At 32.8% G+C, this 12,641-nt stretch overlaps 1 protein-coding gene across 1 annotated transcript in view; it reads left to right on the top strand.

Moving 5' to 3' along the window:
* The window catches only part of LOC150075742 (uncharacterized), a 292,105-nt gene that overhangs the window by 236,153 nt on the left and 43,311 nt on the right, over positions 1-12,641 (top strand). The window contains exons 19-20 of the mRNA XM_090387865.1: positions 2,767-3,168; positions 8,969-9,039. Coding sequence (XP_090243991.1) covers positions 2,767-3,168; positions 8,969-9,039 — 473 coding nt within the window. The remainder of the gene's footprint in view (positions 1-2,766; positions 3,169-8,968; positions 9,040-12,641) is intronic.

The raw sequence follows: 12,641 nt of genomic DNA, 5'->3' as shown, positions 1-12,641 counted from the left end.
GAAGCTTCATTTTAGAAAAGATCTGGATACAGAGAACAGCTGCAAGATTGGTTTGGTTAAGAGTGCTTTTACCGAGAAAGACTTGATTTCTGTATTTTTGCCACATTTGGAAATTTGGCATCTGTGAGGATCATCACTTTTATCTGTCTAAGACTTTAAATTGGCGAGCAAATGAAATATTGATGAATCCTTACTCATTCTTGAACAGCACACATGCACACACACACACACGGGAACATAAATTTCAATTGAGAATGGATGGTTGCAAAAGATATGCAGAAATTTACTCTCAGCCAAAGTGTTCAAGTAAACTTGTGCCTGGTGTTGTGAAAGTGGATAGTTTGAATAAATTTAAAGGAGGATCAAAGAAATTATTAGAAGAGATTGACAAATGAAGTAGGTAAGTTTTTTTTTTTTTTTTTTTTTTTTTTAAATGGCTGATACTGTATAAGCTTACTTCCTTGCATAATTTTTCTGCTAGTAAAATTTCTGGCAGAAAGCTTGTGACTTCCACTTCTCCCTTAAAGGTATATGAGCATCTTGGATGGCAAGCAGAAAATGCCATCTTGACCTTTCTCTGTTCCACAAGATTAGGGCTGTGGTTTGCCACTAATGTTCTAGTATTATTATTTTCAATCCATGCATTCACTGTCCTTGCCTCATGACAAAAAATGCATTTTATGGAAGGGTCTCCTTCCATAAAATTACCGTAGTGTAGGGTACACAGAATTGTCCAGAACGTCAATCTCGGATGCAAGATTTTTGGTTCCATGTGCTGCAATGAGTGAAACTAGTCTATACCATGAGAAAAAACCTCAAACCGCACCAATTCCTTCATTCCAATTTGACTGTTGGATGTATTTAGGTAGTAAACATTAAACATTATCCAGGTAGCCATTCTCTATACCAAGCATGTCTATTGGACTGGAAGAGTAGTCAACATAGCTCATGTCCATTGGACTGGAAGAGCAGTCAACATAGCTCATGTCATTACTAATAAATAGCCATATACTTCTCCTTAGCGAGTAATGTAGTTTATTTGTAAAGAGTGATGTATCTCGTGATGATTTGCTTCACATTATTGAGATATGCGATTATTTGCTTCACATTATTGAGATATGTGATGCTTTTGTATCAATGTGTTTGTATGCATCAGCATTATGTAAATTCCCATATCTTAGGCTTATTAGCTCTAAAATATTAGGACTCTCACTTATATCATTTTCAGTATAGGTGCATTATATTCTAGAAGATGTAAATATCGATAAGAGTGGTTTATTAAGAAGACAAGATTTCTTTGTACTTCAAGTGCAATTGAGTTAATTAGTTTTTCACATCCCAAAAGCAAACAAATTTTAGAACCTACAATATGCAGATAAAATAAAGATGCAAATAAATAAAGTACAATAAAGATTCTTTGCAGCTTGAGTTTAAGCAGCCAACCAAGTTCCTAATAGAAGATGTCAGATAAAAAGGGTTTTATGTTTGTCACATCACAACAAAATGTTGATGTGATTAAGCTCATCAGTATTTTTATTCTGGCAAGGTGTGATAAAAAAAAAAATGTATATTTACTGCATATCTATTGAAATGTCTGTAATGCTTATCTGCTAATTGGATCAATACTTTATTATTGAAATTTAAGTGATATATAAACAAATTTATTGCACAGCAGATACCACTCTGAAGTTTTTAATATACAAGGTTTTAGTTCTTTGTGGTATATAAAAATCTTCAGGAGCAGCATCTACCATCCATTAAAATTAGTTTATATGTATATTGAGTAGTGATTTCTTTCAGAACATTCTGTTTTGTGTTTTGTTTTGTACTTGTAAGAAATGCCCTTCAGTTCCTGTATTATAATTCATGTTTTCCTCCCCTGATAAATGTGATGGCTAATAGTTAACAAATGTAATTCAGAATTAATTCTTGCTGTGAATTAATTCTGAATATAAGCATAATATAATAAAAAGCAAAGCATATAAAATGTTATAAAAGACAGTCATTCTATTTGCAACAGTGATTTGAATGCTAATGTCCACATTGAAAATTTTCTAAATAGGGTCAACCCATTACAAAAGCAGCTTCACATAATTCCTTCCCAACAATATGACCTTTATGTTACTCTTTAGCCTACTGACATGCTTTCAAACTTTTGTACAGATCCACCCAAAACTACACTTCAAACCAAAATATTCAGCTCTTGACAAGGTTTCCTTAATTGATTGATTACAAGCCTTATTAGCATTCCCATTCCTTTCATTATTAACTTACTCACCTACTTTCTGCTCATTTATTTTAAAATGTATTAATCTATTTCCATTGATTTCAACAAATTTTAATTTTTTTTTCATTTAATTCATTTCCTTTCACTGACTTGATTGAATACAGGATAGGACCTATTTTACTCTTGCTTTTTTTGCACATTGTTTTCATCAGTTTTTCATGTTCATCTCAGTAAAGTGTACCCATAACTGCTCCTTTTGACTAGAGCATTTGAAATATGTAATGCTTAGTACTAATACATTCATGATGTAACATATGACCCATTCAAATTGAGTTTAGTGAGATTTATATGCTTTGCTTTTTCTGCTCATTATACTAATAGATAACTAATACATTCATGATGTCCAAGAATCTTTGCAACCGTTTTTCTCTTTTAATTTATGTCTTATAATTATAGCTCATTTTCATCCTATATTTTTAGATGAAAGTACATTTTTAAAGAATTTTTTACCTGAATTCACATTGTTGGTTTTATACTAGTGAAAAGATTGGACCAATCAATTGATGAAGTTGACAGTGAAACAAAGGATGGTCTAATTGAAGATTCTCCAACATGGGAATGGCTTCCTGCAAACAGTTCATTGAACACTCATACTATTATCACTGACACTTCTGAACAGTCTATCTCCTTGCAGTCATTTGGTCATTCTATAAACTCTTCAGATACTTCACATGGTTCTCTGAACATCTCCCAGTCTTTTAGCAAAGGAAGTGCTTCTAATGCTTCCTTAACTACTAGCTCGCACTCAGGCGATGAAAATAATGGTGATGGTATTGATAACTATGGTGGTGGTGGTGCTGATGCTGCTACTACTGGTGGTGGTAACACTGTAAACTGCTCTGATTTAAGTGGGGCAGAAGCAGGGTTTACTGATCCAGCAGGTAGGGGCTTTGCATTTATATTTTTATATTAATATCTGTTTAACTTCATTTGTTTATATGTTTATTAATATACTGTTATACTATTAGTTTGCCTATATGTCATTCCTCACATTCTGCGACATTGCATTAGGCAGATTTGTTAAATCTCAAGAGTGCCATTAAACTCTGCATGTAATCCAGTTTGAAACAGTTCCACTAAACACATCAGTGCTTACATCACAGAGCTTACATATTACTAAACATTACAGTAGAACGTCGATTATCCGAACGTAAATTATCTGAACCACTGTCCCTTCCAAAAAAAAAATTATAGTATCTACTTTTAGTGCACTGGTTGTTATGCTGAAATATTACTCCTGCCACTTAATGCATTCTCTGATTATTTATTTGAAGATATATGCAATATACCATAGAAATAGTTCTAATTTGTCATTACAGGAGTTAAAAAGCTTTTAAAGTCTTTTCTGAATTTGGCAGAAGAAAAGTTTTTCCAAGGATGACATTTACAATGCAGATGAATTGGTTTTAATTGGAAGTCACTCCCTCTTAAATCACTTGTATTGCAATGTGAAATGGCTGCTCCTGGTTTCAAACCTTAACAAACAGCATGTTACAGTTATGGTGTGTGTAAATGCAAATGGACACATTGTTTTACCATTGTTGGTGATTGGAAAATGCAAGGATCCAAGATGCTTTAAAGGTGTAACTTGTCTACCAGTACAATATAAAGCACAGAAAAATGCTTGGATGAATTACAACATTTTTTTTGGATTGGTTTAGTCAAGATTTTATTCCAAGTGTGAAGAGGCATTGAGAAAATGAGGGTAAAGCTGGTAAAGTTTTGCTTATTATTGATAATGCACCATCCCACCCTCCTCTTGAAAAACTGAATTCAATTGATGAGAACTTCTTTGTCAGGTTTTTACCGCCAAATGTTACAGCCCTGCTGCAGCCTATGGATCAAGGTGTTATAGAAAAACTAAAAACTATGTACAAAAAAACATGTCTTGCGTCGCTTACTGCTACCAGAGGGAGATGAAGAAAGCTTGGTTGAGTTTTCAAAACTCAACATTAAGGATTATTGCTACCAGATGCCTGGAACATGTTTTCAGAGGGAAATCTAAAAAAGGCATGGCATAAACTTTGGGGTGCTGCCAAAGAGATGGTCACACATGTGCAAGATTTGAATAAAGACTCGGAAAATCCAGGAATCCAAGAGATTCCTGGATTTTCTGACCGTGGGAAAGATGGTGCAGAGGAATGGTTAAACAATGATGCCAATGATCCTGGTTATCATATTTTAACTGAAGAAGAAATTTTTGCATTAGTCCAGGATGAAGAATGTGCTGACTTTAACCACGGTGATTTTGATGACAAAGAGGAAGCAGGGAGTGGGCCCACTCATGCAGAGACCTTCACTGCACTAGAAACTGCAATGGCATGGTGTGAGCAACGGTCTGAATGCAGTTCTATGAAGGTGCTGCTATTGGAGAGGATGAGAGACCTCACCGCCAAAAAAAGACAATCTCACATGGTTCAAAGGGAAATTCAAGATTACATATTTTAAAAATGAACCTTCCCAAGCTTCATTATACTCTTATTTGTGTGCAATTACTTGAGATTGTTTATTTTTGTTTATGTAAAAAAAAGTGATTTGTAGTTGAAACCATGAAAAACAATGAGGTAAGTTCAAAATTAATATATATTGTTTCTTCAAAACGTTTTGGTTATTTTTTGCAAATGATTTCTTAAATCAATTATTTTTTATAATATTTCATATTTCAAAATACACTAGTAATAACCATGCATACAATAATTTAATTGTAGGCCTAATTGCACTTTGTTTCGTATAAACTGGATATTCTCGTGTATGTTTGATTAACCAAACCAACCTTAGTCCCAACCAAATATTAGTTTGGATAGTCAACGTTCTACTGTATTTAGCCTTTTTGTTATTCATTTAATTGTTTTTTTTTTTTTTTTTTGTTTGTTTTTTTTTCCTTCAGGTTAATAATATATGTTTATGTTAATATTTTGCTTTACTTTTTGGCATCATTTGTCCTCATTGACATATATTTATGACCCTGTTTTGCACAAATTTTGCTTAGGGCAAAATTGTCAGGAACATATCTGTTGCATAAAGTGAGGTGTGGCTATATGTGTGTATACTATGTTTTAAAGTATAGAGATATAAGAGAAATAAACAAAACCAATTTGCTGATCAAATTTTAATCTAATTTCTAAATTGGTCTCCTTCAGATTATAATATGTATCAATGTCTTTTTTGAATGTTTTCTACCAGTTTATGAAATATCAATGGAAAAATTATGAAAAAATCAGTGGAAAAATTCTCAGTGGCCTATTTGCACTAAGGTGCAAATAGACCACTGAGAATACTTCATATACATTACTTTTCTTTTAATGGAAGTAAGTTTTTTGCCTCATACCATGTAGCTAGTTTGGTGTATTTGTGTAAATTGATTACTATTCCTGTTTCCAAATCTTTGGGTATCTGGTGCTTATGCCATATGATGTTAAATAATTTTAGTGGTGCATTTTTTAGTAAGATGCTACCATAATTTAAATAGTTCTACCTTCAAGTTTTCTATGCCTGGGCTTTTTTGATTTTTTAATTTTTATAATATTAAATCTAGTTCTTCCATTGTTATTTTCTTCATCTGTGGTAACCTTTACAGGATCAAAACCTTTAAAATGAAGAATAAAATCTAGTAAAAGAGGCCACCAAACACCATGTAAGCAGTCTTTTGTCACTTTGTTTCAAGCCTCCACAAATATGTAAATTGCATTCTTTATGTTGAATCTCTTCCAGGTGTCCATAACTGTTGGTGCCTTTTCGCCCTCTGTTGCTGCTATCAACATTTTAAATGTGCATCTTGTATAAAAGTGCTTAAAAGCAGCAATTACTCCTTGGTCAAGTGGCTACATAAGAGATGTTGTGTTAAGGGTAAAAACAGGACTTTGATGTTTTATGACAGTTCAGCAGGGATTGGAGGGTGACTCAGTGCATTGTCCAAAACAATTGAAATCATAAAATCCAAATTTTTATTTTTGCAGTAGCTTCAAAACACATCTAGTAAAAGATCAGTGAAGATCTGCCCTGTCATCTACCCTCTTCTGCTACTCCTAAAGCAAACACCCAGGTTAGACCTTACGATCCCTTTTAATGCCTGTGGATTGATTGGCTGCATGATAAACAACAACAGGCTTCAGTTTCAAGTTGTCACTTGCATTTGCTCCTAACATAACAGTCGATCTATCCTTGAAGCCTGGAGCTTGTGCTTCCTCTCTTGAGATATGTGTTCGTGATGGCATTTTTTTTTTTTCCCAATATAGTCCAGTTTTGTCAAAGTTGTGTGAGCATGTTTTACAAGGCACCTGCCTGTAAAAAATTACCTACATGTTTCATTCCTCATTTACATATTCATATCTCAGTAAAGCTGTCAGTTTTCTAGTGTTTTTTTTAGTAATGTGTGTGAAGATTTGTGCTAGTGCATAAGGGGAGAGTGGAGGGTTAGATAAGCTGTAACCTTGCATTAGTATTATTGTCAGTAATGGTAAATGATGCAAGAAAGCAAAGTTATAGAGCATCAACCAAAAAAAAAAATCTTCCAAAGTCACCTTTTCATCCCATCCAATAGTTTGTTTAGTTCTGTCTTGAATTTATTGAAACTACCCACTTCCAAAACAGATGAAAGTTTGTTCCACCAATCAACTATCGTTCTTTCATTTGAAATTATGCCACCTCTTTTGTAGTCTGAGCAAGAGAAAGGCTGCCTCATCATTGAGCTTATTCGATCCATTCAGAGCCTTGAACACCTTAATCATATCTTGCTGCAGGTGCCTAGTCTGCAGATGTTGCAACTTGCAGAACTTGAAGCTCTTTCTTGGTAAGAGCACTCTTTTGTTCATCTCACCAGTCTTATTGCTTCCTCCTCTCTGCACTCATTCGATCCACATCCTTCTTAAAATGATGCCTTCAGGCCTCTATGTAGTACACAAGATGTGGGCTAATGATTTCCTTATCAGAGAACATTGAATTAGAAACAGTCAATATGTGAAGGGCAAAAATGAGCATCAAGACAGTGAAATCCATGTTAATGTGACAGAATTATAAACTGATGTACTATTTTTTATGATGAAATTATGACTAAAAGGTATACTAAAAAAAATAATACCATCAGAAAAGTATAATTAGCATGAAAATTATAGCTAAAATTAATTGAAATTTGGATTAGGTAAAAAAAATTCCAATTAACCATTTCCTGTTTTGAAGTTGAATATGGGATATTTATGGTCATTATGCAGCAATGCAGTATTATTTAAGGATTATGTAAACATTGTTTATTCTTTATAAATAACTCCTGAAATGCATAAGGAGAAGCTGTAAATTTATTGAACAACTTAAAATTACTTCATATCTAACAAAGTCTGTAACTCATATTGATGTCATACAATACAATCAGTCATATGTTAAACACTCTGGAATGTTCTGACTTGTTCACCAGTTTTTCACTGTTTGTTTCGTTTTCAAGATTTGAAAATAAAACAATGAAAAATTTTGACAACATGGGAAAAACTTCTGTGTAACTTAAAACTCTTTAAAACGTAGATTAAACCACTATGCGATCTTTAGTAAGAAGTGTTATCTTAATATACTTATAAAGTATATGAAACTGTCATTGTGATATGTATAAGCTAGTCATTATTAGTATATGCCCCCTTATTATTATTATATTATTAGTATTTTCTCTCCCTCATAATAATAATAATCCCTTAATAATAATGACAGAGGAAACAGGAATTAAAGCTCTAAGAATATAAAAATGAAGCATAAGTTTTAAATGTGGTTTAGTGCCTTACACAGTGGGATACATAATTTTTCAGTTGTGCTATCTGACTTGCATTAGTTATTATTATTAATTTGGAATAAATATTTTGCTTCATTCTTGTAGAAAGATGGATCTGTATCCATCTTTCTACCACTGAAAGATGGACCACTTGGCAGTCTCATGAAATTATGCACAAATTATTGTCTGAGAGTTATTTTGACCATATTAAATAGAAAGTTCTCCAATTTATAATAGAGAACCTGTAGCAAAACCTCTATAAAGACCCCTATGCAATGAAGAGTGGATTGTATAGGGTCTTTCCAGAGATTTATAAAAGTTAACAGGTATTAAGTTGTAGGCAGAGGCTTGTAATTTTAATGATTTTCTTATCATTGATAAGACAACTGCTTTCCATAATGGTAAAATGCTATTATGGAACGCAGCTGAAAGGCAGGCAACATGAGAGCAGATATAGCCAGCACTGCTGCCTACTCAAACTGCTTTTTTATTCTTCATTATCTAAAATTATTGTTATTCTGCCTTGTATTATAAATATTAAACCCTTACCCCTTTCTTTTTACTTTATTTTTATAAAAAAGTTCATATGTATAAAATATTTATTGAAAACTGAAAAAGTATTTTATAAATTAAAATACTTCTCTTCCTTTCAGTGTGTCATGTGTCCTATTGTACAACCATGAAAGTTATTCATTATCAGACTACTAGTGACAGTGTGTACTGATTTAAAATTATGTAGAGATCAGAAATATTTTATAGTGTTGCTTTTTACCATTTAATTCTCCACAAATAGTAACTGAAATAATTTATAAATTTTTAATCTGATATGCTTTATTTTGCAGTATTTGTAAGTGTAAAATTTTATGAATTAAAATTTCAAAGGTATAAGAATACCAAGAAAGCAAGTTTTTATGTAATTATTGTATTTGCAGGCCCTTCCAGTTTAGATGAAAATAGTGTTCCTATTGCTTGTGGAAATCATGGACAAGAAGTAAATGCTAAAGTAGGGATCTATGTAATACGATTGTTGATTTCATAATTTATGTATATCAAATAAACATATGTACGGGTGATCCATAAGTAATGAAATATATTTTGCTATTTTAATTAATGCTAGCACAATAGAAAGGGCATGTATAAACTTAAAAAAAAAATTACATCTGTTCAATGTGGACACCATTTTGGTCTTTATAAAATTGTAGTCTGTTGGGCACAGAGTGACACAGTAAGGCACAGTTTATATGTCACTCTAACTATTGACTGCTGAAGGCCAAACAGAGACCTGTGCTTATTACTAAATACTATATCCTTTAAAAATCCCCACAAAAAGTAATCATTGTGTACTAAATCTGCTATGGATGGCCGCCATGTTACCCATGGCGGCCATTCATTGGGACTCACCACCCAATCCATCAACCTGGGAAATTTCTGTGGTAGCTTTCTCCTAGAAACAGTTCCCTTAAAGAAAAAGGTCCAAGAACACTTCCTGTCCAAATTCCAGCCTAGGCTGTCAAGCCAAGAGCATTTAAATCTTCATTAAAGAATACAGGGGGATTGTTAAGAGTAATAAACACTTATGGTGATTAACAGTTGCATTTAGTTTAAATGTGACTTTATCAGTTTTGTTTTAAATATCTGGTTTTGTAACACCCATGGCCAAAGACCATTCAGCACATTCCAAGCTTCTGTCTGAGTCAACCTTATTCAAAATTTGTAGCAACCTGGTATGATAAACCTTATATTTAAATTCCAAACTTCACTTTCTTTGAGATTTTTTTCAGCCTTCTTTCCATGTCCTCTCTTAAAAGTTAGAAATTGGAAGATGTCTTTGAGATACAATGTCTACCAGGTTTTGATAGATTATGCACTATTCCCACTTCATCATATTTCACAGTTTGCTTTATTGTGAGTGTTTTATGTCCGAAAAGCTTCTTGAATTGGCATGCAACTTCTGTAGCATTTTCATAGCATGCCACTTTATAATTTCAGTCCTCTTCTTCATTCTAAGGCTCATGGTACTTTTTCTGCACTCAGATTATTCTGAAGTGATAAAAAAACAAAGTTTATAAACTATGTTTTAAGTAACTGATGCATATTAACATCAGCATAATTATTCAAAATAATTTCCTTATTTTTGGACTACCCTATATAATTTATTATATAGGTCTTTAAAATATATTTAACAAACTGTACAGTAGAACTTCAATTGTCCCTCACCCTATTTAACATCAGTCTCTGTTAACCATCACTTAACCCCAATACACCGTAATGCATTGTAATGTTGGTGCCATGTGTCACTCAGTCTTTGTTTACAATTCACTGTATACGGTTGTACTTTAACCTCTTGTTTCATATTTTAATAATTTTTATTTAGTAAACCCATTGAAATGACAGAGAAATGTAAGCGAGTCGTTGGGATACAAAAATTTAAATAATCAATCGTCTAAGAAAAGGTGAAAGTACAGTAAGTCTAGCATCGGTTTATGGAATAGGAAGAACAACAGTAAATGATATAAAGCATGATGCAGACAAATTTGAATAAAGTGTGTTGAAAATGGAAACCCCGGACAGCAATGTTAAAAGTCATAAAACAATGACGCTTGCTAAAAATGAACAATTGGATACTGCAATGTTTCAATGGTTTGTTCAGAAAGATAGCCAAGGAATTCCATTGTTGGGATTATAATAACTGAAAAAGCTATTGAAATCAATAAAAAACTAGGCAGAGATCCTTCATTCAAGGCTAGCATTGGATGGTTGAACAAATTCACCATGGTATTCAACAGTTGTTGATCCAGGGTGTAGATAGCGCAGCAATTTCTGTTTATTGCAAAAAATTACAGAAGGAAATAGCTGATCAAAGTTTGGTTAAAGACCAAATATACAACTGCGATGAGACTGACCTTAACTGGAAGGCACTACACTGACCTCAATGACTGAACATATGGCACTGGGATATCAGATGCAAAAAAGATCGCATCACTATAATGGTATATGCTTATGCCAGCAGTAGTCATAAATTGCCTTTGATTGTTATAGGAAGCCAAAAAAGTCTAGATCATATAAAAATATTAATTTAAATGCTTTGCCAGTTAAATCTTTCCTCAAAACAACACATGGATGAGCCAAGGTACATTTCATGATTGGTTTCATAAAATATTTGTACCATGTGTACAATCACATTTGGCATCAAAAGGTATACCACAATATGCAATGCTACTGATGGACAATATGCCTACTAATCCCCTACACGTATGTGATTTAAAAAGCAACAATGGCAAAATATTATGCCAGTTTCTGCCAGCAAACACAACACCTCTCATTCAACCGATGGACCAAGGCGTGATTGAGAGTATGAAACATCATTATCACAAAATGTTCATTCAAAAACAAAACAAGTTTTGTTTTTGAATGAACTTTGGCAGAATGAATGAATGAATTTGGCAGAAAATAAATGAGATGTGATAGAGTTTTGGAAAAGTTACACTATAAAAGATGCAATTTTCAATGTCACTGATGCCTGGAATTGATGTTCCAGTTCAAACAGTACAAAGAAGCTGTAATAAGTTGTGGACAGAAATATATTCAATTGATACAGAAACCATTCCAAAAGAAACTGAAATTTTGCAGTTACATTTGAATGTTCCTGGTTTTAAAAATATTTCGATGGAGGAAGTAAATGATTGGCTGGATATGGACAAAATGGACATCGGATGCAAAATTTTAGATGATGACAAAATTGTGTAAAGAGTGATGACAATTTCGGATGATTCTGAAACTGAAGACGAAGAGAAAGCTGCAGCTGATGGAACAATGAACATACATAATTAGCCACAGTGAAGCTGAAACTATGTTATCAAAGTGCATTGAGTGGTTCAAGGTACGAGAAGCAGATGTTACGCAAGTGTTCCTTTTGCTTAAAATTTGTAACATTTCTGCCTCCCAAAAGGCTCAAGGGGTAATGAAACAACAAAAGAAATTGACTGACATTTTTAGAAAAGAAATTTAATTATGTAATAATGTTTTCTTTTAAATTTCTTTAATGACATTAGAACAATGTTGTATATATGTTATATTCATTTCTTTTAAATTTTTTTATGACATTACTAGACAAAGTAAGTCAAAATATTAAAAATAGGTATGTATGTAGATATCTGTACTATGAATTTTTGATGAGCCAGTAAAAAATAATAATTAAAGTTTAATTAAATTTCATTAGGTTATGTATTATATAATAAAATAAACAAATTAGATGACCCTGTCTATTATATGTACAGATAACTCTCGTATAACACGGTAGTTTGGTTCCTACAAAATCTCGTGTAATGCAAAACCGTGTTATATGGGGCTAAGAACTAGTACAAAAATAGGGGTTACATTCCAAAAGCTAACAAAAATACGCCTTTTTTTATAACTATCAGAAACTTAATTTTTTATAGTAGTAATAACTTGTAGTAATAATAATAACTGAACAAACATCTTACCTTACAAACTGTGATACTTATATGTCAGATAATGTACGTGCATTTAATTTTCTTCCTCTTCATCACTGCTAAGCACAATCTCTTCTGCAGCCAATAGATTTTATGTACCTTCTGCTCTCTT

Source organism: Mastigoproctus giganteus, chromosome 13 (genome assembly GCF_048544385.1).
Source record: "Mastigoproctus giganteus isolate SK-2022 chromosome 13, ASM4854438v1, whole genome shotgun sequence".
Taxonomy (NCBI): Eukaryota; Metazoa; Arthropoda; class Arachnida; order Uropygi; family Thelyphonidae; genus Mastigoproctus; species Mastigoproctus giganteus.
Note: the sequence above shows the minus strand (reverse complement) of the source record. Positions and strands in the feature narration are given on the sequence as shown.